The sequence below is a fragment of the Poecilia reticulata genome, chromosome 13, assembly GCF_904066995.2.
Source record: "Poecilia reticulata chromosome 13, P_reticulata-male-v2, whole genome shotgun sequence".
NCBI classification, from domain to species: domain Eukaryota; kingdom Metazoa; phylum Chordata; class Actinopteri; order Cyprinodontiformes; family Poeciliidae; genus Poecilia; species Poecilia reticulata.
This window is the reverse complement of record NC_088842.1, coordinates 34,611,490-34,637,457: the sequence shown is the minus strand read 5'-3', so window position 1 is coordinate 34,637,457 and position 25,968 is coordinate 34,611,490. Positions and strand designations below refer to the sequence as shown.

General features: G+C 47.8%; 2 protein-coding genes across 3 annotated transcripts; both read left to right on the top strand.

Annotated features, from left to right (window-relative positions):
- The first annotated feature begins 804 nt into the window (after window positions 1-804).
- abcc5 (ATP-binding cassette, sub-family C (CFTR/MRP), member 5) lies at window positions 805-14,874 on the top strand. Of its 2 annotated transcripts, none has more exons than XM_008426762.3 (30): window positions 805-939; window positions 1,253-1,406; window positions 2,139-2,230; window positions 3,000-3,155; window positions 3,224-3,368; window positions 4,226-4,459; window positions 4,544-4,717; window positions 5,169-5,316; window positions 5,396-5,544; window positions 5,618-5,725; window positions 6,327-6,490; window positions 6,566-6,764; window positions 6,837-6,908; window positions 6,987-7,111; window positions 7,183-7,255; window positions 8,308-8,511; window positions 8,587-8,730; window positions 8,809-8,902; window positions 8,979-9,148; window positions 9,224-9,370; window positions 9,665-9,794; window positions 9,871-10,153; window positions 10,237-10,423; window positions 11,151-11,240; window positions 11,334-11,523; window positions 11,606-11,765; window positions 12,049-12,127; window positions 12,988-13,101; window positions 13,169-13,333; window positions 13,415-14,874. In XM_008426762.3, exons 2-30 carry the CDS (start codon window positions 1,317-1,319, stop codon window positions 13,514-13,516), a joined length of 4,188 nt encoding a protein of 1,395 aa, XP_008424984.1. In that variant the 5' UTR covers window positions 805-939; window positions 1,253-1,316; the 3' UTR covers window positions 13,517-14,874. The 2 variants fall into 2 exon arrangements, with proteins under 2 accessions (XP_008424984.1, XP_008424985.1); XM_008426763.3 differs by having other exon boundaries at window positions 817-939; window positions 1,273-1,406.
- A 572-nt stretch (window positions 14,875-15,446) lies between these two features.
- rnpepl1 (arginyl aminopeptidase like 1) lies at window positions 15,447-25,822 on the top strand. The gene is made up of 11 exons (XM_008426766.3): window positions 15,447-16,904; window positions 18,052-18,192; window positions 18,298-18,449; window positions 19,273-19,389; window positions 20,272-20,507; window positions 21,930-22,043; window positions 22,157-22,269; window positions 23,026-23,134; window positions 23,203-23,430; window positions 23,502-23,644; window positions 24,923-25,822. Exons 1-11 carry the CDS (start codon window positions 16,416-16,418, stop codon window positions 25,223-25,225), a joined length of 2,145 nt encoding a protein of 714 aa, XP_008424988.2. The 5' UTR covers window positions 15,447-16,415; the 3' UTR covers window positions 25,226-25,822.
- Window positions 25,823-25,968: the final 146 nt, after the last annotated feature.

Below are 25,968 nucleotides of genomic sequence, written 5' to 3'. Positions count from 1 at the left end.
AAACTGCTCAGTGTTACAATCTTATACGAAATGTTATTATATATGTTTTACCACTTCAAGGACTTTGTGTGAACTTTGAGCCCCTGAATTTCCTCTTTGGGTCAATAAAGGCCGTTTCTGTTCTCATGTAGAAAATATTGACACAAATATTGGCTTTTCAAACATCAATACGACTTCTGTTTTGATTAATCCGAATTACTACGTCTAGAGATTTTAAAAAAAATTAACAAGTGAATTTTCACCAAAAAACTCAAATTTTTAGATGAATAGATATTTTAGAAAAACAAGAACATTTGAGTTTGACATTTTTTTTTAGATAATTCTCCAAATTTCTGACTTTTCTAGTTATTTTTTGTCTTTTCAAACTCAAATTTTCTTGTTTTTTCTATAATTTTTTCCCCCAACAACTTTTAAATGTTACTTTTTTAGGATAAATAGTTTTTGTTTGCTATTTTTCATAAAAATTTTGAGACTTAAAAATTTTTTTCCTACAAATCTTCCAACTTTTCAAACATTTCTGCGTTTTTCCTATGAATTTTCTTAGATTTATTGGCGGAAATGTCCTGCTTTGTTTATTTCTACCGGTTTGTTTCCCGGCTGAAGATGCCTTCACCGGCCGCAGGGGGCGCCATTGCGTTATTTATACAGGATCTTTCAGGAATAGGATTTATTTCAGTGTTTCTGTCCAAACTGACATCGCAGAAGAAGAGGCTCTCTTAACTGTTCTCTACCTTAAATCCTCTCTGAATCACCTTAATAAAAGTTTAATTGATATAATTTTCCTTAACTTCCGGTTGTGACGCATATTTCGCGTCGTAACTCCATTTCCCATGATGCCCCGCCCCGCCGGCGCTGAGCCGCAGCATCACTTGAGCGAAGCTGCAGGAGGACAGAGAGCCGCGCGGACACGGACACGGACACGCGCGCACCCACGGACAGGTGAGAACCTGCGCAGGTGACAGCGGTCGACTGTTTGATCTCTGATGGGGTTCGAGCGCGCGCGCGGACGGCTCCGGTCATCAGCGCATCATCACAGGCCTTTATTTTGAAGGAGTCCTCCGTAGTACTCTGTAGCATCCGTACACAGTGTTCCAGCTGCTGTACTACAGTACCTGACACACACCTGGAGGTTCACCTGAAGCTGAAATTTGACCCCTGACCCCTCCGCGGTGTTAATGTGTTTCTCTTATGTTCTATGAAGTTTTATTGTAATATTCAGATGTTTTTCTTGGTTTATTTGCACGTTTTCCAGTATTTCCCCCTGTTGTTCAGCGTACCGGGGTCAGAGGTCACGCCTCCATGTGGTCTGATAGACGATGAAACAACATGACTTTGGAAGGAGCGAGTCGGGTCTACCGCAGAACTCCTGCGACGCTCCGCCAAGGTCAGAGGTCAGCCAGAACCAGGTGAGAACACATCACAGCAACCCGTCCAATCAGAGGAGAGGACAGATTTAAACCTCTTGAATGCTTAAAAAGATTTAAATTTAAAGTATATTCCTCAGAAAGGTCACCAAAAACATAGATTCATCCCTTTAACATGAGCAGAAAGATGCTCTGTGATGTTGATTAGTTTTTCAAAATAAAAGCCTGGGATGAGGAGTCTGCGGACAGGAGCTCAGAACAAAGCTGAAGTCTGTTTATATAAGAAGCCCCGCCCACTCCGTCACGCTGAGCGCAGAGCCGCGAGCTGATTGGCTGGGGTGAAGAAGCTGCGAGGCTCTAGATTGGCTGCTTCAGAGCGTGAAAGCGTCACGGGGCAGGAACGTGAGCTATGCACGTGCTCGGTCTGATTGACTCCATCTGAGCATGCTCAGATCATCCCTCAGCCCAATGTGATGCTCTTCCTGTCTGTGTTGGGACCTTCAGAACCAGAACCTGGTCCCGTCCGTTAGTTGTATAAACAAACTCGGAACCAGAACCAGTCTGTTTTTTCTATCTTTATGAGGACAATTAACTGTGTAAACACATTCAGATCCAAAACTCAGTCCAGTCCATGAGGACCGTAATCAGCTTAAACGCACTCAGAACCAGAACCAGGTCCAGTTTTGATGACAAAACCCAGAAATGAGCATGTCTTTGATTGACTTGCTGCTCAGGTGTGTGTGTGTGTGCGTGTGTGTGTGTGTGTGTTTCCAGATTATCCTCCTGGGTTTGTCTGAGGACAGACCAGCTGGTTGCCATGACGACGAGCTGGCAAAGGGCGGAGCCACAGAGCAGAAGGATGACAGGTGAGGAGCATGTCTGACCTGTGAAAGCTTAGCCCCGCCCCCAAACACATGTAGAAGCCAATACATACTGAGGGGCGTGGCCAAGTGTGGGTTAGACGGGGTGTGGTCAGGACAAGGGATAGCATTATTGCTAACTTAGCAACGTTGTAACTATATTTAGCAACTTTCAGACAATTTTAGCAGCTTTTTTCCCACAAGCAATAATTACTGACAAATCTACTAACTTCAGGAACAAAACGGCGACTAGCGACAAATCTGGCAATTTATTTATTACAATAAATCCCTACCCTTTTAAATAAATAAATTTAATAAATCCCTTTTCTTTCTTACGAGCAACAAATCTAGCAATGTTTTTTTTTTAAGTGACTAGCGACACATTTAGTGACAATCTGAAAAGAGCAACTTGCGAAATCTAGTGATGTTTTTTCTTCAAAACCAACCAGTATGCAGTCATAAAAATATATATATATATATATATATATATATATATATATATATATATATATATATATATATATATAAACAATTTAGGTGAAATCTTTTTTCTTTTCTAATTACAATTAGCAACAAATCTAGGGAGCTTTTGAAAAGAGCAACTTGTGACCAATCGAGCGACTCTTTTCAAACCCACACCTCTCCTCAGGTGTGTATCTGTCCTCAGGTGTGTATCTGTCCTCAGGTGTGTATCTGTCCTCAGGTGTGTATCTGTCCTCAGGTGTGTATCTGTCCTCAGGTGTGTATCTGTCCTCAGGTGTGTATCTGTCCTCAGGTGTGCCCACCCAGTCGACAGCGCGGGTTTCTTCTCCTTCATGACGTTTCATTGGCTGACTCCTCTGGCTCTGCAAGCTCGCAGGAAAGGGCAGCTCCTATTGGAGGACGTCTGGCCTGTGGCGCCGAAGGAGCGTTGCCATGACAACAGCGTGAGGTGGGTGGCACTCCGGCGTTTTCCGTGTGAGTTAGCTCAGCAGCTGAATGGTTGTTGTGGTTGTCCAGGCTCAGGACGCTGTGGGAGGAGGAGCAGAGGTCCAAAGGAACCGAGGCGTCCCTATGTTCGGTCGTCTGGACCTTCTGCCGGGCCCGGCTCCTCCTGTCCATCCTCTGCCTCACCGTCACTCAGATCGCCGGATTCAGCGGCCCGGTGAGTCTCCACCAGCTGACATCACACACCTTTAACGGTTACCTTTGCTGATCGCTAGAACCACAGTCTGGGTCTGTGCCAGTAGAGTCCAAAACCAGTCCTACCCACACCTGCTTATTGTTTTTTTTTAAAATAACATACACCTACTTCCTGCTTTAATCTCCACACCTACTTCCTGTTTTAATCTCCACACCTACTTCCTGCTTTAATCTCCACACCTACTTCCTGTTTTAATCTCCACACCTACTTCCTGCTTTAATCTCCACACCTACTTCCTGTTTCGAGCTCCACACCTGCTTCCTGCTTTAATCTCCACACCTACTTCCTGTTTTAATCTCCACACCTTCTTCCTGTTTTAATCTCCACACCTACTTCCTGTTTTAATCTCCACACCTACTTCCTGTTTTAATCTCCACACCTACTTCCTGTTTTAATCTCCATACCTACTTCCTGTTTTAATCTCCACACCTACTTCCTGTTTTAATCTCCACACCTACTTCCTGTTTTAATCTCCACACCTACTTCCTGTTTCGAGCTCCACACCTGCTTCCTGCTTTAATCTCCACACCTACTTCCTGTTTTAATCTCCACACCTACTTCCTGCTTTAATCTCCACACCTACTTCCTGTTTCGATCGCCACACCTGCTTCTATCTTTTCCCACACCTTGTCCCAGTTTTTAATTACCACACCTGGTTCTCGTCACCTTCTCACCCTGTTTCAATGGCGTCTTACGGCCTTGTAACCATCTTCCACAACCATTTATCCTCCTAGGTTCTGGTTCTGGTTCTCCCCCTGGTTTTCCTTATCATGCCGTTCTGTGTTCTGAGACTCACCGCCGCTCTGCTCTCTCTCCAGGCGTTTGTGGTGAAGCGTCTGCTGGACTACACCCAGCAGGAGGAATCGGACCTGACCTCCGGGTGGCTGCTGGTCCTGGGGCTCCTGACCACGGAGCTGATGCGGTCCTGGTCTCTGGCTCTGACCTGGGCCCAGAACTACCGGACCGGGTGCAGGCTGAGAGGAGCTGTGCTCAGCTTGGCCTTCGAGAAGATCCTGCGACTGCGCAGTGTCCGGGACAAGTCTGTGGGCCAGGTTGGTTCCCGCACCGCTTGGTGGCTTCACAGGAAGCGAGCGGCGCCGCTAACGGGTTTCCCCATGGTTATTCCTCACACTCAGCTCATCAACATGTGCTCCAGCGATGGGCAGCGGATGTTTGACGCAGCGGCGGTGGGCAGTCTGCTAGCGGGTGGCCCCCTGTTGGCCGTTCTCGGTGTCGCGTACAACCTGTACATCCTGGGTCCAACATCGCTGCTGGGATCCTCCGTCTTCATCCTCTTCTATCCCTCCATGGTGAGGAAAGAGCTGGGAATATTTTACTAACTCGGAATTTGATTCAAAATCAAACTCATAATAATTTCTGCTTTAATCCTGAAGGTCTTCTGCAGTCTGCTTTGCAAAGCAAAACAACAAATAGAGACACTAATGTGTCCAGTATATTACTGTCTTTTCATTTATTTTATTTTATTACATATTGAAAAACAGAAATGACCCATAAACAATAGAATAGAATGTACTTATTGATCCCCAATGGAAAATTCTTTATGTTGACAGCTGCTCCATGCAAATATTGGCAAATACAAATATAACCATAAGCAATGTAAAACTCATAAAAATATATACATAAAATAAATACTGGATCATAGTAAATTGGAATCAGGATTTTTATGCGAATCTGTGTTTGGCACAGCGTAGTGAGTGGGATCCCGCAGGAAGGCGACATGATCTGCGTTTCTGCTTCCAGATGTTCAGCTCCAGGATGACGGCGTACTTCAGGAGGAAGGGCGTGGCCGTCACCGACAGGCGAGTGCAGAAGATGAACGAGATCCTCAGCTACATCAAGTTCATCAAGATGTACGCCTGGGTGAAAGCCTTCTCGGGGCACGTCCAAAGTACGAGGCCTCCTGACAGCCCTCCTCCTGCCCGTTGCCGTGGTAACGCAGGCCGTGACCCGTTTCTGCTTCCTGTCAGGGATCCGGGACGAGGAGCGCCGCCTGCTGGAGCTCACAGGGTATTTCCAGAGCATCACGGTGGGCGTGGCTCCCATCGTGGTCGTCATCGCCAGCGTTGTGACGTTCTCCACCCACATGTTGCTAGGATACGACCTCACAGCCGCTCAGGTTCCAAACGCCTCCATATGTCAGACCTCCACTCACCTGTTCACCAGCCTGTTAACTCCGCCCTCTTTTCCAGGCCTTCACTGTCGTCACGGTGTTCAACGCCATGACCTTTGCCCTTAAAGTGACGCCAATTTCTGTCAAGTCCCTGTCGGAGGCTTCAGTGGCCGTGGAGAGATTCAAGGTACAGAAATGACCATCGGACACATCCTGCCAAATACCTTTCACTAAGCCGCTAATGGCACAGCTAATTTTTAGCTCAGTGCTAAGCTGAAAATTAATTCTCCTAGCATTAGCTGTGGTAATTTTTGGCTTAGCAGTTTAACACTTTTGCTAACTTTGAAAACAGTTCTAAATTCTAAAGCACTAAATTTACTCTGCTGTTTTGAAAACTTTCTGTTGAATAAAGTCTTGGTTATCGACTGTTAATTCCTCAAGCAGTTACATGTTTGTATTTATGCTCTTATTTTGAAGAGGGTGAAGCGTTTTTACACAGCGGTTCCATTTCTTCTGCACTTTAGCATTAGCTTCCAATAGATAGCTTCTACTCGATAACATGTTGATATAGCTAGCTTTTGATGTAATGCTTGTAAATACCTGTTGATGTGAAGCTTTAGCATTAGCTTTCACCAGATACCATGTTGACCTCGTACATCAGCGTTAGCTTCCACTTGATCCCATGATGTTGTAGCGCCACCTACCTGCAGAGTGACTGATCAGGTTGCTGAGGAGCAGAGCTGTGGTGCCAGATTCAGCTAATGTGACCGCTCTGTGTCTGCGTTCAGAGTCTCTTCCTGTTGCCAGAGATTGACAGCGTCCGAGCGTTGCCTAGCGACCCTCTTGTTGCCGTGGAGATGTGCGGAGCCTCTCTAGGATGGGAAGGCGCAGGGCACAGCGCCCAGGCCAGCCCGTGTGTCCGAGCAGCCGGCCGCCATCGACAGAGAGAAAAGTAAACCCAGACGGACCTGACAGAACCGCCTCGGTACCAACTTCAGGTTCAGGTCCAACATGTCCTCATGTCCAGGTGCAGAGACGCAGGTGTCCTCCAGGACAAGGAGGAGAAGGAGGAGGTGACCGGTTCCCTGTTGGGTGGAGACGCAGATTCAAGTCCTGAGGAGGAAGATGGGGATGAGGAGGACAGCTGTCCCCCCCTCCTGACGGCCCCCCATCCCTCCCAGCGTCCTCAGAGCACCCTGCACTGCATTACCCTGAACGTCCAGCAGGTGGGTGTGTCTCACTCTGTGCCTCTGTCCACCGTCCTGTCCTTTACTCTCTGCGTCTCTGAATGTCTCCAGGGACAGTTGCTCGGTGTCTGCGGCTGCGTCGGCAGTGGGAAGACCTCTCTGATCTCAGCCATCTTAGGACAGGTGACGTCTCCAGTGTGTCCCACTGTTCCCAGCAGACAGCTGGTGGGGACTGGTTTTGACTGGTTGGTGTGTTTGCAGATGACGATGCTGGAGGGCAGCGTGGCGGTCCGGGGGAGGATGGCCTACGTCGCTCAGCAGGCCTGGATCCTGAACGCCACGCTGAGAGACAACATCCTGTTTGGACGGGAATACCAGGAGGACAGGTGAGGCAGAGACACCTGGACTCAGGACTGGGCGGTCCACAGGTAGACTCACCGTCTCTGTGTCTCTGCAGGTACCAGTCTGTCCTCAGTGCCTGCTGCCTCAAACTGGACATGACTCTGCTGCCTAATGCTGACCTCACAGAGGTGATGTCATTTCCTGTTTCTCTGTTATGCAAATTTTGAACAAACTTTTAAAAAGAAAAAGCGAATTAGCCATGTTTCCGTTTACTGGTTTGGATCGAATGAACCAGGCTACCCACGCTAAGTATGGCTGCAGTAAACAGGAAGTAAAGGTTGCTAACTAGCATGGACCAGAGTGAGTCCTCCGCTTCAAGATGGAGGTCTGTACTTTTCAGCTTTTGGTGCCTCTGGTAAGGCACAGACCCACCAGTGGAGGGAGCTTTCTCTTTGTGATACTTACATGAGCATGATGGAAGACAACTGAGTTAAAAACTTCTTCAGGTTTTTTTTATACAAAGACTTTCCAAGAACATTCACAGCAGCTTTAATCGAACTCCAGTCGGTTTGCCTAGAAAGTCTGGTTTGTTAGCGGATGTGTGAATGCGTAATCATACCAACAAAGCGATCTCTGGTCCGTCTACAAACCTCAGTCTCGGTTCGGTTGAAGTGAACTCTGGTGCGGTTTGAAATCAGACCACTCCAAAAACAGGAAGTGGACTACAATGTAGGGCATGTGGGTAAACACAATTCAAACAAACACGCTCTAATGTTGGTTTCTAACAACCTGGTTTCATTGAAGGTTGTTGAGGTTAGGAACCAAAGGCAAATGGTGACCCTTCCCAGTCGGGTCTTAGGACCAGAACTGGACCCAGTTAGAACTCGTATCATATTCACTCCATGAACGACCAGCTCCAGAGCTCATTGTGACACAATAGCCGGTACCTCAGTCCTGTTTTTCTACTTTTTTGTTCCTTAAAGACCAAACTCGTCAATAGTTTGTATTGGTTGAGTTCATACTGTCCTTTGGACTGTGGGTTGATTATTCATCAGGTTAGGAACCAAAGGAAAGTGCTGGTCGTTCCTAGTTTAGTCTTAGAACCAGATCTGGACACAGCTAAATTTAGATCTGCTTGATATTTGGACTATGTTGCAAAATCATTGGTCACTTCTAATCCCTTTGACCCAAACAGCAACATTAACCTCGTCACTCACCTCCAACGCATCTGTCCAATCAGATCGGAGAGCGCGGCGCCAACTTGAGTGGCGGCCAGCGGCAGCGGATCAGCTTGGCCCGAGCGCTGTACAGCGACCGGGACGTTTACATCATGGATGATCCTCTGAGCGCTCTGGACGCCCACGTGGCCAATCACATCTTCCGCAACGCCATCAAGAAGCAGCTTCACAACAAGACCGTCATCTTTGTCACCCACCAGCTGCAGGTAGCCTTCCTCCACACTCTGACAGATGTCCGTCCGCTGGATAGGGTTACCATGGAGATACCTGTGTGTCCGCAGTACATGGTGGACTGTGATGACATCATTCTGATGAGGGAGGGGAGCATAGTGGAGCAGGGTAACCATGACGACTTGATGAAGCTGAATGGAGACTATGCAGCCATGTTCAACCACTTCCAGCTGGGGGACCCACCCGTCATAGAGGTACCAGTCTGTCTGAGTCCATCTGTCTTGAGTCCATCTGTCTGTCTGTCTGTCTGAATCACCCTTTCCATGTTTCAGGTCCCCAGCAGGAAGCAGGGTGGCTCTCAGAGGAAGCCGGCCGACACCAAACCAGGATCCGTGAAGAAGAGTTCGCCGGTTGTCAAAGACAACGGTACTGACTTCATTACCGACTCGTCTAGCCCTAACCCGGACTGTCCGGTTCTGACCATGTTCTGCTGTTCTCCAAGGTGAGGAGCAGCAGTACGGGGCCGTGTCCTGGCCCGTGTTCAGGGTCTACATGGCGGCTTGCGGAGGCTCCGCCCCCTGCCTGCTGATCCTGGTTCTGTTTGTTCTCAATGTGGGAAGTGCGGCTTTCTGCCACTGGTGGCTAAGCTACTGGATCAACCAGGGCAGCGGGGTGGGTCGCCTGACATCCTCCTCCTCAGATCACCTTCATCGCCTCTTCCTCTGACTCCTCTCTCCTGGTTTCCAGAATACCACGGTAACCGTGGGCAACAGCTCAGCAATGAGTGTCAGCATGAAGGACAATCCCAAGATGCAACAGTACGCCGTCATTTATGCCTCTTCCATGGGAGTGATGCTGATCTTCAAATTCATCCGAGGAATCGCCTTCGTCAAGGTCAGAGGCCAGACTCCTGGTCCGTTGTTAGCAGTGGTCAGCACTGCTGTGAAGGAATTAGACCCTAAGGCCTTTGAAGACCATTTTAGGTCAGAGTGAAACACGGTTCTCCCAGTGAGACTTGGCAGCCCGGATCTTTAGCATTCCTCAGTGTGAGGGTACCACAACGTGAGGAGCAGCATAGCGTCTTTCAGGAAGTCTGTTTGGTCTGCGCGGTCCTTTACACCAGATTAAGCCCAACAGACTGCAGGTACCGTTTCTCCCAGTGGTAACACCATGGTTGTGTCTTTCTAGGGAACTTTGAGAGCTTCCTCTAAACTGCATGACCAACTTTTCCACAAAATCCTGCGCTGCCCCATGAAGTTCTTCGACATGACTCCTACAGGACGGATCCTCAATCGCTTCTCCAAGGACATGGATGAAGGTAGGTTAGCAGGACTGGACCATTTTCTGGGGTTCTGGTCTTTGCTTGACTCGGTTTTGTCTCTGTCTCATTCCAGTTGACACCCGGTTGCCCTTCCAGGCGGAAATGTTTATCCAGAACGTGATCCTGGTCTTCTTCTGTCTGGGTGTCATCAGCTGTGTTTTCCCATGGTTCCTAGTGGCTGTTGGACCTCTGGTCTTGGGCTTTGCTGTTCTCCACAGCGTCTCTAAGGTCTTCATCCGGGAGCTGAAACGTTTGGACAATGTGACGATGTCGCCTTTCATGTCCCACATCATGTCCAGCATCCAGGGCTTGACGACTCTGCAGGCCTACGACCGTGGCCAGGACTTCCTCCGCAGGTCAGGGTCAGAACCAGAACCTCTGCCCTGACATCCAGATCTCATGAGGTCAGGACTTGATTACTGTGTTCTGGTTTATTTAGGTACCAGTTTTTACTAGACCAGAACCAGGCTCCCTTCTACCTGTTCAGCTGCGCCATGCGCTGGCTGGCGGTTCGTCTGGATATCATCAGCGTGTCTCTGATCAGCATGACGGCTTTGATGATGGTCCTGATGCACGGACAGATCCCCCCTGCCTACGCCGGGCTGGCCATATCCTACGCTGTCCAGGTAACTGAAACCTTTAAGTTCTGTCCTGTAAACCTGTTCCAACCAAACAGCAACCAAACCATCATATTCAGTAAGATCTGTGTTAACTGGGTCGTCTTTCCTGTATGAAAAATCTCTTTGAAGGAACAAGTGTCAGAACCGCTCTGTCTGGTGTCTTTTTCTAGAACAATGTTCTCCAAGCCCTGAACCATCTGATTCAGGTGGTTGCTTGACGCATCTAAAACATGCGGTTCTTGAGGACCGGGACTATGGTCCACTGCTCTAGAAAACAGGTTCTACTCAGTCCATCAGCCAGGGTCTTTTAGTGCGTTTCCACTTTCTTGAACTGGTTCAGTTCAGGTGCCTTTGAACTTCAGTACTTTGTTGACAGTCGTTTTCACCAGTTTGGGGAACCAAGCTTGGTGCCGCCAACAGTGGACATTTCACTGGATAACGAGATAAGAGCTTCTTAAGATAATTCAACCCCAAATAGTATCCACTGGTTCTGTAAAGGTACGAGTGGACCTTCTGATCTTTCAGGACTTCGGGCTCCTCTGCAGTTTGTCCAGGTTGTCAGAATCGTTGAGTTCTTCTCTTGCTGAACTCGTTTATCTGTGGTCCGGTCTCGGCACCAGGAGATGTTTTCGTTGCCGTTGTTGGGATCGGCTCTGAACCAGAGTTTAGGGATGTGTCTGCTGGACTGTTGGGGTTGTTTCGGATCCTGAAGGAGAACCTCTGTCTCTGCCAGTTAACAGGACTGTTCCAGTTCACGGTGCGACTCGCCTCAGAGACCGAAGCTCGCTTCACCTCTGTGGAGAGAATCCATCACTACATCCAGGTACTGGGAGCAGTTTCCTCACTAACTGGGAACACTGGTGTTCCTAGTGTCTCTGATGAACCCAGATGTTGGACTGATTTCTGTGTGCTTCAGTCTCTGTCCCAGGAGGCTCCCGCCCGGGTTAAAGGTCAGGCTCCTCCGCCTGACTGGCCCCAGCAGGGGGAGCTGGTGTTCCGGGATGTGGAGATGAGGTACCAGGAGAACCTCCCTCTGGTTCTGAACAAGATCTCATGCTCCATTAGACCAAAGGAGAAGGTCGGCATCATCGGCAGAACCGGATCAGGTAGGCAGGGCATTTGGGACGGTGAGACAGAGGAACTGGACCCCAGAGATCATGTTTTGAAATCAAGGGTTTGGTCCTGCAGGGAAGTCGTCTCTGGGCGTTGCCTTGTTCCGGTTGGTGGAGCGCACCGGAGGCTCCATCCTGATCGACGGCATCGACATCAGCGACATCGGATTGGCCGATCTGCGCAGCAAGCTGTCCATCATCCCGCAGGACCCGGTTCTGTTCAGCGGGACGGTCAGGTAGAACTTCCTGTCTTGTTTTTCTCAGCTGTCTCTTTCAGTCGCTCTTCTGTTATCCTGGCTGAGGGTTTTGGATCAGTCTGGTACGTCTGTGTGTACCGGACTGATCCAGTGCACAGACGTAACAGATCATGATTCATGTCAGACTGAAGGTTTTCCTAAAGCAAACAGTACATCAGTCGGATCTAGAACAAAACCTTTAACATGTCAGATTGTGTGGGAAAGTGAAGGGGTGTGAAAACTTTCTGCTGCTCAGATCAAACCAGAATTTCTGTTGCTGCAGGTCCAACCTGGATCCGTTCAACCAGTACAGAGAGGAGGAGATCTGGGACGCTCTGGAGAGGAGTCACATGAAGGAGTCGGTGAGTGGATCCTCACCGGAGCGGGGGAAACGTTTACATGTCCTGGAAGAGTTTCTGTTTCTGAGAGAAGAATGATATGATGATGCACCACCTTCCTGGTTGGACAAAACCTTTTGTTATTTCAAGGCGTTCAATCAGGAAGTAAAATTTAAGTAAAAGTCATATTTAATTTTTATAACAACCGAAGGTAACACGGTTAATATTAATCTGTCTGTCCTCCTGTATGTCCTCCTGTCTGCCCCTCCTGTCTGCCCCTCCTGTCTGTCCTCCTGTCTGTCCTCCTGTCTGCCCCTCCTGTCTGTCCTCCTGTATGTCCTCCTGTCTGCCCCTCCTGTCTGCCCCTCCTGTCTGTCCTCCTGTCTGTCCTCCTGTTTGTCCTCCTGTCTGCCCTCCTGTCTGCCCCTCCTGTATGTCCTCCTGTCTGCCCCTCCTGTCTGTCCTCCTGTCTGTCCCTCCTGTCTGCCCCTCCTGTCTGTCCTCCTGTCTGTCCTCCTGTCTGCCCCTCCTGTCTGTCCTCCTGTCTGTCCCTCCTGTCTGCCCCTCCTGTCTGTCCTCCTGTCTGCCCCTCCTGTCTGCCCCTCCTGTCTGTCCTCCTGTCTGTCCCTCCTGTCTGCCCCTCCTGTCTGTCCTCCTGTCTGTCCTCCTGTCTGCCCCTCCTGTCTGTCCTCCTGTCTGTCCCTCCTGTCTGCCCCTCCTGTCTGTCCTCCTGTCTGCCCCTCCTGTCTGCCCCTCCTGTCTGTCCTCCTGTCTGCCCCTCCTGTCTGTCCCTCCTGTCTGTCCTCCTGTCTGCCCCTCCTGTATGTCCTCCTGTCTGCCCCTCCTGTCTGCCCCTCCTGTCTGTCCTCCTGTCTGTCCCTCAGGTGTCTCAGCTTCCTCAGAGGTTGGAGTCGGAGGTGGTGGAGAACGGTGAGAACTTCTCGGTGGGGGAGAGGCAGCTGCTGTGTGTGGCCAGAGCTCTGCTGAGGCAGTGCAAGGTGAGACAGGACCATTGTCCCGCCCCCTGCCTGTGTGCTCCCCTCTGATTGCCCGGTTCTGATCCAGGTGTTGGTTCTGGACGAGGCCACGGCCGCCATGGACGCGGAGACGGACTTCCTGATCCAGGAGACGATCCGGAGCTCGTTCCAGGACTGCACCACGCTGACCATCGCCCACCGACTCCACACCGTCCTGTCGTCCGACCGCATCATGGTGCTGACCCGGGGACAGGTAGGAGCCAATCAGAACGCAGAACACCTGCTGCTCTCGAGACCCCGCTGTGACACGCCTGCCTGTCTCTGATTGGCTCAGGTGGCGGAGTTCGACGAGCCGGCCCAGCTGCTGGCCAATGAGAACTCTCGGCTGTGTTCGATGCTGGCGGCCGCAGAGAGCAAAGTGTCCGTCCGAGGATGAGGAGGATGATGAGGAAGAAGCTGCTCTCAGAAACCTCGGTGCTGCTCGGTTTCCATTTTATTTATTCATGTTGAACTCGTTTTGACGCTCTGAGGAGGCGGCACCGTGTGACTGGCTGCATGCGGAGGTGGGTGGGGTCAAAGGTCAAAGCCTGTGGTTTCCCGTCTGTACAGGTCAGGGGTTTGCAACCTGTGGCTCCGGACCCAAAAGTGGCTAAAGAAAATGCAGCAACAAGAATAATTTTTTTAAATTTAGATTTTATCAATTTATTAGGTTTATTTTTCTCACCATTACGTTGGAAACTAAGTGCTGCTTTGGTTTACGTCACATGACACAATATTGGGGCAAAAGATTTATAAAACTATGAGAATACACTTTTAAAAGAGAATTAAATCACATGAGAATAAAGTCAATATTCTGACAATAAACTTGTAATATTACAAGAATGAAGTTGAAACATTGCGCTTTGTTGTCATTGTTACATCATTTTATTTTAAAAGATGTTTATAGCGTGGCGCTAATACTCTGTGGTAACACCAACATCCCCTGGAATAAAATTAATCTATCCTGGGGTTTTAAATGTTAATTAAATGTTTTGGGGTTTTTTCTTTGTTTTAAAACATAAAAATAAAAAAATGAAATGTTGCTTCCTTAAGAATGGCCACAATTTTCCTATAGTATCTATTTATTTAAACGTTTTTGTTGTGTTTTCACTAAAGATGTAACATTTGCAGAGTTTTATTTATTTAGCTGGAGTGATGGTTGCAGACCCCTGGTATGAAGCATCTGCTGATGTGAAGTTGTTAATCCAATCGTCTTAGTTTTACTGTCGGAGGAGATCGGCAGAGACGCTTCTGCGTCTCCAGCTGTAGCAAATGATGACGTAATCATCTTTGTTATCCGCGTCAAATCCGTTATAATCAGCCTGATGCGCTTTAATGTGGAATGTAGAGAGCTTTTAATAATAATTTAAACGTCTGAGGTGCAGAACCTCTTTGCCTTTAAAGACTTTTGGCCTTTCAGAGGGAGGCATTGCCGCCCCCTGCAGGACAAACACTGTTACTGCACAGGAATCGGCCGTCATGATGCAGTTTCTGCTGTGTGCCTGTAGGGGGCAGCACGCACACGGTACAGAGTCACTGTAAATGAGCCGCTACGTGTTGAGAAGCGGAGCGTGGACCCGCTGCTGCTGCTGTGACGTCATGAACACGTCACCGCCTCGGTCATTGCAGAGCGATGAGATGTTTTCACTCTGAATCTTCTTGTGATAGATCAGTCTTTGTCAAAGTGTCTCCGTGTTGGTGTCTGTATTTTTATAAGAGCATGATGAACAAAATCAGTAAAAGCATTTTAACACACTCCTCCCGACCTGTGCCTTCATTTTGGGGTAAAACTGCGGGTACGGTGGCCGACAAGACCAAACGCAAAACCAGACCAGAGGCTTCGATGTCTTAATAAATCTGTTTTTTTTTTTTAAAGATCGAGTGAAAAGCAAAACAGAATTAAAAACTTCAGCTAACACTTCAAAAACACAGCGTTATATGTTCTGTCTACTTTCCAACACACATATTTTAGTAGATTTGAGATGAAAGAGCTGAAATATACATTTTCAATTTCAAAGCGTTATTTTAATTTTAAATCTTATAACTTTTCTGTTTCAAAAACATTTTTCAGTGTCAAATCTTTTGTCCAAACTTTATTTTCAGATATATATTTTTTTCTTTTGAACAAATTTACGCTCCTTTGTAGCTCCATACTGAGACGTGCGGTTCGGTCAAACAGGTAAGTGGTTCTGGAAGAGGTTCTTTTCCTTGTTTTTTGTTTAAATTTGTGTTTTCTTTTTTCCTTATTGGTGATAGTTGAACCGTAAGGAATTGATTTATAATTTCTTGGCAGGATGGACAGACCCCTGGATGGAGGTTTGTCCCCCGCAGCCTCTCCCGTCTCCCGGCTGTCCTCCTCTCCTCTCCCCGTCCCCACAGCGCCCTCTGGCGGCCAGCAGAAACTTTCTGGTACTTCCTGTTTGTCCTCCGCGGTCCTCCGGTCTCCGTCGGTCTTTGTCGGTCTTTGTTCTCCGGGGACACTCTGTCCTCTGGTCCCGGTCCACCGGAACCTTCCCACCCCTGTGAGCCGGACCGGGAGCGAAGGAGCCGGTGCTGGTCTGGTTCCGTCCAGATGGATTTTACTTAACGGTCCGGAACTCTGTCTGCGGGGCCGAGGCTCGCTCTGCAGGGAACCGGGTCAAGGGGACGGAACCCTTTAACCCAGTTCGGTTCGGCTCCGTTCTGCAGAACTCCTTCTGGCGTTGGGCCACTGCCGGACCTATTCACTGGGTTTTAATGTCGTCCGGACCGGAGAACTGGGCTGGACAGTTCGCTAAACTGTGTTTGGATCAGAGTTCAAGTGGGAAAAGTTCTGCTGCAGGTGAATTGGACTGGTTATCGGTTCGGTAGGCTGACTGGGTCCCGTAAACCAGACTACAACCGGACCGGTTTAACAGGGCTGGGTTCTAGTTCGAGGTTCTGGTTTATTGAAAATGGGTTCAATCTGGACTGGGTGTACTGGTAACCAGTAGATGCACTTCCTGGGTCGAAGGTCAAGCTTGTCCTGAACTAAAAAAACATCTGGTTCTGTTTTGGTCCAAATCAGGTAAAGTCAAACATAGTTGGGTTTAGTCCAGGATTTAGGAAGTTTAAGTATAAAATCGGGTTTGGTTCTGGTAACTGGGTTAATCCCAGTCTAATATGGGTTTGGTGTAAACCGGTTTCAGTCCAGGTCTAATCCAGGTGTGGTTTTGGTCCGAATTGAGATAATCCCGGGTTTGAACCCAGGTTTAACCTGGGACTGACCTTGGATTAGGGCATCTGCGGCCCGGTTCGGTTCTGCTGTCCAGCAGAACATGGCAGAACTCACGCAGACCTCTCCCTCGTTGTGCTGCTGCCGGAAGGCGCTGCCGGTGTCCGGCGGACGCTGCGCCGGCGAACCCAAGCCGCCGTCGGCCGGTCCGAGGTCCGGCGCCGCGCGCTGCCCCATGGTGGACGTGGCGTCGGCCTCCAACTTCAGGAGCTTCCGGCTGCGCCACTTTCACCTGGATCTGCGGCTCAACTTTGCAGCGAAGGAGATGAGTGGCTGGCTGGTTCTGGACCTGGTTCCGGTCCAACCGGGGGTCAGCGCCCTGGTCCTGGACTCCCACCCGTCGCTGTTGATCCACTCCATAGACTGTAAGGTTCCCGGGGACGGAAAGGAGGAGCCGGCGTCCCTCACCTACCGGGTCGACCCGTTCACCGATTACGGGTCTTCGCTCGTCATCAGCCTGCCGGCCGGAGCGCTGCGACCCGAACAGCTGATCCAGGTCACCGTCCGATACACGACCACGGACGGCCCGGCGGTGAGAACACACACCACTTCCTCTGACTGGTTCAGGTCCTACTGCATCACTGGGTTCAGACTGGTTCTAGGCTTTGTTTCAAACTGGTTTCAGATTTAGTTTAAAACTGGTTTCAGATTTAGTTTTAAACTGGTTTCAGATTTAGTTTTAAACTGGCTTCAGATTTAGTTTTAAACTAGTTTCAGATTTAGTTTTAAACTGGTTTCAGATCTAGTTTTAAACTGGTTTCAGATCTAGTTTTGGACTTGGATCTGTACTATGTTCACACTGTTGGAACAGGTTTGCGTTGCGTTCAGACTGGTTTGGAACTGGTTTCAGATCTAGTTTTAAACTAGTTTCAGATCTAGTTTTAAACTGGTTTCAGATCTAGTTTTGGACTTGGATCTGTACTATGTTCACACTGTTGGAACAGATTTGTGTTGCGTTCAGACTGGTTTGGAACTGGTTTCAGATTTAGTTTTAAACTGGTTTCAGATTTAGTTTTAAACTGGTTTCAGATTTAGTTTTAAACTGGTTTCAGATTTAGTTTTAAACTGGTTTCAGATCTAGTTTTGGACTTGGATCTGTACTATGTTCACACTGTTGGAACAGATTTGCGTTGCGTTCAGACTGGTTTGGAACTGGTTTCAGATTTAGTTTTAAACTGGTTTCAGATTTAGTTTTAAACTGGTTTCAGATTTAGTTTTAAACTGGTTTCAGATCTAGTTTTAAACTGGTTTCAGATCTAGTTTTGGACTTGGATCTGTACTATGTTCACACTGTTGGAACAGGTTTGCGTTGCGTTCAGACTGGTTTGGAACTGGTTTCAGATTTAGTTTTAAACTGGTTTCAGATTTAGTTTTAAACTGGTTTCAGATTTAGTTTTAAACTGGTTTCAGATCTAGTTTTAAACTGGTTTCAGATCTAGTTTTGGACTTGGATCTGTACTATGTTCACACTGTTGGAACAGATTTGCGTTGCGTTCAGACTGGTTTGGAACTGGTTTCTGATCTCTGTCTCAGCCTGGGTCACTGAGGCAGAAAACTCCGGTCAGAGTTTCTGGATGTTTGGACCCGTGTTCCTGCTGAAGACCAGATCTTCTCCTAATGACTGACATCCTGTCCTCTGTCTGACCTCTGTGTGACCTCTGACCTCTGTGTGACCTCAGATCTGGTGGCTGGACTCGGAGCTGACCTGCAGTCAGTCCCGTCCTCTGGTCTTCACTCAGGGACACTCGGTGTGTAATCGCTCCTTCTTCCCGTGTTTCGACACGCCGGCGGTGAAGAGCACCTACTCCGCCTCCGTCCGGGTGAGTTCTGCTCGGTTCTGTTCGGTTGGGACGGGTCCGGTCAGCGAAGTGAGGCGTGTCGGTTGGGGAAGACATGTTGAAAACTAAATGGAACTTCCCGCTCAGGTTCCGGACGGCGTGACGGTTCTGATGAGCGCGTCCCGGAGCTCTTACTCCAAACTGGACCGGATCTTCCAGTTCTCCATGGAGTTCCCGGTCCCGTCCTACCTGGTGGCGCTGGTGGCCGGAGAGCTGCAGCACGTGGACATCGGGCCCAGGTCAGAGGTCACCTGGACGCTCCCGAGCGCCGAGAAAAATATTCCAAATGTTTAAATTTATTCTCAACTCAGAGAATTAAAATTTTGTCAATTTTTGATATTTTTTCTGGGGGGGAAAAAATTACAAAAATATAAGGCAAAATATTCTAAAGTTAATTTTTTTTTCATCAAATATAGATAATCATCAGATATTCCTTAGAAATAAACATATTCAAGTACTTAAAAAAATGAATAGAGAACAAATTCAATATTTTTGTCACTTATTTTCAAAAGTGAAACTCATAAATTTGTCATGCTTAGTAAAATATTATAAATTGTAATATCTTGTAATTTTGATGATTCTGTCCTCAAGAAAAACAATATTTGAAAAATAAATTGTGTAAAAGATAAATATGGGAAAATAATGACTTCCCACACTAATCAGTTGAATAAGTCCAAACATTGGTGAGTACATATTAACTAATAGTGACACTAGTCTTTAGCGTAGCATTTATGCTAACAAGGAAACATTTAGCACAGTTAGCTTCTCCTAAATACATGTTTCCAGATAAAATCTAAACTTTAATCTAAATTTACCAAAATATCATGCTAACATTCTCAAAGTCAAGCTAGCATAGCTTCCATTTCTGTTATGTTTCTTAGTTATAACTTTTTCCTGACAATATCTGGTCGTCTTTTTCCTTCTATATATAAAGGTTAACATTTAATATTTAGTGCATTATATCAACAACTTTTTAGCTAAAGTGAATGCTAATCATCGTTAGCCAGCGTTTTTTTTCTTGGGGGTAAAAACATGTTTTTTTTTTTTTACTTTTTTCTGCAGGAGTCGTGTTTGGGCCGAGCCTTGCCTGCTGTCCTGCGCCGTGAAGAAGCTAGGGGGCAGCGTGGAGCGCTGGCTGGGCGTGGCAGAGGACCTGTTTGGACCGTACCTGTGGGGCAGGTGAGTCTGAAACCCAACGGACACAAACGTCGACCTGACAGCAGGGGGCGCCGGGCTCAGGGGGGGCGAGTATCCAAACTTTAGACTTTTTTTTTTTTAGGTTTTTGTTGGCCTTTATTTGAAGGCAGTTTGACAGGAGAGAGGGTTTATAAGGGAGGGGGAAATGTCGCCAGGCCGGGAATCGAACCTGCGACCACCGGCATGAGAACTAAGACCTCATTGTGCTTTGCCCCTGCGCCACCACAGCACCCCCAACAAACATTAGACTCAATTAAAATTAGAAATACTTCAACATATTTTTACTCAAGTAAAAGTAAAAATGTTTGGCAAAATATCTAATGAATTACTGATTACCTCATCAAATTATCAATTAATATTCAAAAATTACATCATCAGACGGACCAAAATATAAAGTTAAGCAGAAATTTGGGTATTTTAAGGACCAAATGGCAGAAATTGTATCCATCCATCCATTTCCTAACACCCTTGTCCCAGGTCACCTGGACAGCTCACCTGGACAGCTCACCTGGACAGCTCACCAGTCTGTCGCAGGGCAAACAACCATGGAAACTCACACACACCTAGGGAGAATTTAAAGAAACCAGTTAACAGTCATGTTTTTGGACTGTGGCAGGAAGCTGGAGTACCCAGAGAGAACCCACCACGCACAGGGAGAACATGGAGACTCCTCCAAATCAGTTTGTTTCAATGAAAACTGATTAAACTTTAACACAAACTGCAGGTGTGAGTCTGCGTTTGGTTAAAACATGTTTGTCATTCAGAGGGTCGAAAATCCAGAAATTTTACTCAAGTAGAAGTAAAAACACTCATAAAAGTGAATCTTTTTCAGAAAATGTAACTAGTTGCTACCGAACTCTGCAGGTGCGACATCGTCTTCCTGCCGCCCTCCTTCCCCATCGTTGCCATGGAGAACCCGTGCCTCACCTTCATCATCGCCTCCATCCTGGAGAGCAGCGAGTTCCTGCTGATCGACGTCATCCATGAGATCGCGCACGGCTGGTTCGGGAACGCCGTCACCAACGCCACCTGGGAGGAGATGTGGCTGAGCGAAGGCCTGGCCACGTACGCGCAGCGCCGCATCACCACGGAGGCGTACGGTGAGGCCACGCCCACCACGTCTACTCAGTCTGGTTCTACGCTTTATTTCACGTTACATGTAGAAATCCTGATTGCCCTTTCTGATCCATTTGAAGGTTTGTTGGAGTTTATTTTTCTCAGTTGCACTTTATTATTTATTTTTACTGCTGACTCAGCAGATTGAAGTATCAAATAAATCTGTATTTTATTGCATTTATGTCAGGGTCTGACGCAACAAATTTTATTGGACGATAAATTAACCCAGAAGTTATTGCAGTAAACGATAATATTATTGTTTTGAAACCATTTTAAACCTTAAATAATGATAATGATGCAATAACTCATTCTCAAATATCGATAAACTTTAAATTCTAATGAGCATTTAACACTGAAACTGGAAGACATTTTAAATTTCAAAATAAATGAAACAAATTAAATGAAGTCTCTGTAAACAGAGACTTTAAAAAAAGGTTTAGTTGAGACCAAAACACCAAACACAACTCAGTCACATGAAATCAGTAGATTTTGCTATAATTGTTTTTTTTTTTTTTCTTGGGATGATAAAAATGGAAGATTTTATCATCTTGATCGAGAAATGAGACAAAAATGAAAAATCATGCAAATGAAAATGTTTGAGCTCACTTTATAATACTGCTGATACATAATTATCATGTGACGTCACACTCTGTAACCGACAGCCATCTTGATAGGCAGTTACTATGACAACAATAAACAAGTCATAAACCATATCAGTACATTAAAGCTATTGGAGTACTCTACCTGCCTAAATATCAGTGATATTTACTGCAGTACTTACTACCCAACTAGTTAAAGTAGCTTAACTAATGTAGCTTTTATCTGCTAGCTAGACGGACATGTAGCCTACGTGTTTGTTGCTACGTGTTCTTACTCTGTCGGTCACCAGAACTTCGTCATTCACACCAAGAGTTTGTCCGTACTCTACAAATTAAACACTGATTGTCTGCATCCATATGAAGCTCTTCTTGTTCACTAAACCATAATGGGAGATCAGAGGCAGTTTGTCCACATCGTCTAAGATATTTTCCTTCCCCGTCTCATACGGGTCGATCCCAACAGCAGCCATTTTGTCCTGGTATTGTTCTCTAACACACATTTTCTTATTGCTGGTATTGAAGCCATGGGTCCGCTGTGCTTTGTGCTGCACTGGCCTACCAAGATGGCGCGGATCCCTTCCGGATTTATTGTGACAGGCGTGTTTATGTCTGTGTCTAAAATGAGAAACGTTTTATCGCCATTCAGCTCTTTTTCTGTATCTGATTGATATCAAACCTCAGATATCGGAAGTGAAATCAGTGCGTTCAAGGCAGGGCTTCATGTCCGGCCACATGGGTCATCAGGGATTATCAGAGGTCACCAGGGGTCATCAGGGGTCAGGGTTTTACTCTGAACTTTGTCTCCAGGTGAAGCCTTCACCTGCCTGGAGACGGTGGTCCGATTGGACGCTCTGCACAGACAGCTGCGTCTCCTTGGAGACAACAACCCTGTGAGCAAGCTGCAGGTCAAGTTTGAGCCAGGTACACACACACACACACACACACACACACCTACACACACACACACACACACACACACACACACACCCCGGTGTGCAGCTGTACAGGTGAGGGTCCTTCCTGCTCCCCTGCAGGTGTGAACCCCAGCACGCTGATGAACCTGTTCACCTATGAGAAAGGCTTCTGCTTCGTGTCGTACCTGTCTGAGCTCAGCGGCGACGTCCGGCGCTTCGACAGCTTCCTCAAGGTCAGTGATGCATTTAGAGCAGGGGTCACCAACTCCAGTCCTCAAGGGCTACCACCATCCTGCAGCTTTTAGATTCACCGCTGCTCCAAAATGTCTGAATTCCCTCCCCAGCATTCATTCCTCTCTGCAATAGGCTGGAAATGAGCAGGTTATTTGATCCAGGTGTGTTTGAGCAGAGACACATCTAAAGGTTGCAGGACGGTGGCCCTCGAGGACTGGAGCTGGTGACCCCTGATTTAGAGGCTGTTCCTCTGTTAGGACGGGGCTACATGTAGCTACATATGTAGCCCCGTCCTAACAGAGGAAAGCAGAACCGCCTCCTGGCCCTGATTGGTTGTTTGTGGTCAGCACTGTGAGAAGGCAGAGGAGTTTCTGACAGGTTAATAAATAAGTACAAAGACATGATAAACGTCACGTACTGCAGCTTTAAGGTCGTTGTCTTCATGTTTCTGTGGGTCAATCTGGATGCTGCTAAACTGTTGGGCTCTGTCAGGTTGGTGGGGATCAGGTCTGGGCTTTGACTAGGCCACTCCTGAACCTCCACCTTGTTGTTTTCAGACTGTCTCTGTGAACTACAGAGATGTTCAGAACCAACACTGATTTTGTATCTACGCACAGACTAACGTGTGTGTGTGTGTGTGTGTGTGTGTGTGTGTGTGTGTGTGTGTGTGTGTGTGTGTGTGTGTGTGTGTGTGTGTGTGTGTGTGTGTGTGTGTGTGTGTGGGTGTGTGTGTGTGTGTGTGTGTGTGTGTGTAGGACTACATCTCAGAGTTTAAGTTTCAGAGCGTTGTGGCTCAGGACCTCATCGCCTACTTCCTGCGGTGTTTCCCGGAGCTGCAGGACGCCGCCGTCTCCCAGAGGGAAGGTACGCCTGGCAGGTTTCACGCTGCTGCCTTCCGCTTCCTGCTTGGTGACATCACTTCCTGTTCTCAGGTCTGGAGTTCGAGCGCTGGCTGAGCGGTTGCGGCCCGCCGCCGTTTGAGCCTGACCTGTCAGCAGGGGGCGCTCTGATCGGGCCGGTGCAGGAGCTGTGCGACCTGTGGAGAGGCGGCGACCCGCCCGACCTGCAGGCACTCGCGACCTTCGACCTGTCGGCCTGGAGCACCTTCCAGGTGGTTCTGTTCCTGGACCGGATGCTGGACCACTCACCGCTGCCGCACGGTGCGTCTCTTAGCGTCGGCGGCAGCGCCACCTGCTGTTGGAGCGCCGCTGACGGCCGCTGTGTGTTTCAGACGTGATGGCGAGTCTGTCCGCCTGCTACTCGGCGCTGTTCGACGGGCTGAACGCCGAGGTCCAGATCCGCTGGATGCAGATGGTGGTGAGGAACACGTTCTACCCCGACCTGCCGCGGGTCCGAGCCTTCCTGCACAAACACGTAAGAACAACAGCCGACGCTTCGCTGCAGCTCCGAACCAGAGGAGCCAGAGTCTGAGTTATCTGAACATCTTGCATCAGGAACAGGCTACTGGTGTTGGGTCAATGCAGAGCTGAGCACTGCTAGCTAACAGCAGCGCTAACCCTAAAGCACTAATCATAAACGTTAGTTCCGCTAATGCTGAAGGGCTAAGCCATCATGGTATTTGGTAGAAAATAATGCTGTTGATAATGACTAGAGCTGGAATCTTTGAGTGACTCTCAGCTGTTGTAAACGATTAATCGAGTAATCGGATAAAAACAATTATGAAATAAAATATTGGTAAATCTTCCATAACACCAGTATTACTATCGGATATCAACATCAGTCTATTTTTTCCACCTTTGAGCTTCCCTACCAGTTACTTTTTTGTAGACCGGGGGAGAAACACGGGATATTTACGGCTCCTCCGTTCAGAAACTCATCTACCAGCCATGTTCCGCCTCCCGTTTGTTCAGACCGGGATGATATAAGTTTATTGTGCGGTTCGTCCGTAAAGCTGCTCTTACCCTGTAAGCATCAACCCTCAGCCGCCCGCCGTGTTCAGTCTCTCCGCTCACCTGTAGAAATCCTCCTCAGCTTCTTCCCGCCGTTCAACCAGCAGCTCCGGAGCAGAAAGGCTGCCGGACTCCCGGCATCGCGCCGGTCATTTTAAGGATGTTTATTGGTCCCACAAAAACGATGAAAACCCGGAATTATCACCAATCAGTAAAATCCCCGCGGGCCGAACTTGAAGATTGGACGTTATGCCGCTAACACGTAGCTTCCGTCAACAACTCAGAGGTGGAAGTCAGAGCTCCGCGCAACGCAGATAATGTTCCGGCTGAAACACGGGGCGCTAAATGATAAAACATAAATTAACGAAGCTTCGAGGCAGGAACATTTTCCTCGAGGAGTTTTAATAATCGAGGTACTCGAATCACTCGAGGAATCGTTTCAGCCCTAGTTTGATTAGATTTTTAGACACGAAATGATTTTTGGTTTAGAAACAACTTTTCTGTTAGCTAATGGAGCTAATTTTTACTTTAGCGCTTTGAATTTTATCCAAGAGGGGCAATCGCTTTCACACATAGCAAAAATGCTAAACGCTCTTAGCTTCCCCTATGTACATTTTCTGGACACGCTATGGCTAACCTCATTGAAACGCTGATGCGCTAAACCAACAGTTAGCTGCGCTGCTAGCAGCTTAGCGCTGCGTCAGTAACTACCAGGACATGTTTCTGTTGTTCCTCCCTGCAGACTTCCAGGATGTACACAGTGCCGCTCTATGAGGACCTGGTTGCCGGGGTGATGAAGTGCGTTGCCGTGGAGATCTTCTACCAGACACAGCGCCGCCTGCATCCCAACCTGCGACGGACGCTGCAGCTGATCCTGTTCCCCAACAGCTCGGCGCCGGCCAATCAGAGCGGCCCGGTTCCGCCCATCCTGACGGGCTCCGCCTCCTCCGGCTCGCCGCTGCAAAGCCCTGCTGCCACGGTGCCTGCCTCCGCCGCCGGGACGACGGCCGCCATGGCGCTCCGGGACGTTAATGTGTCGGCATGACGGCCGTCCGGGCCCCCGGGGACCCTGACGGGTCAGAACCAGAACAGTTTCCTTCATCATGTCCGCAAACAGCAGAACTTTCTAGAACTTCATGAAAACGATGCGACAGATTTCTCTTCTCCTCGGTTTGAGGAACCTGGGCTGGATTCTGATCCAGAACCAGAACTGGACCTGAACACCGGAGCGGCCTTATCGCCTCACTGTGAAACAAACCCGCTAACTGGACCCGGTCCAGCCACGTCCTCAGGAACCTGCAGACCCTGATCACACCACTGAAATGAAATGAAACCCGATCACATGACCAATAATCTGTATTGATTATCAACCAGCTTCACTCTGCAGACGGTTAATTATTCTATTTATTTTCCTCCATCGAAAACAAAAAAATCATGTTTTTTTCTGAAGAAAATCTTTAACTTTCAGAAAACAGATTTATTTATTTTGAAGGGCTCCTTTAATTTCCTGCGTTTATTTTGAAGTCAGACCGGAAATACAAGGTCTGACATGTTTAACGGGATCTTTGATGTCTGAAGGTTTTATTATTTAATACACAGGAAGCTGGTGGCTTTGCTTTCACAATAAAAGCTTTGACTCGTGTTCCACTGCTTCAGATTTTACATTTTCATTTCTCTTTTATTAAACTGATTTCTTATGAACAAACAGAAAACCTTTACAATCTTTTAACTGTCTAGAACTGTTTATTTGATCAAACTTTGTTTACACTGAACATTTTGTAAACGGGT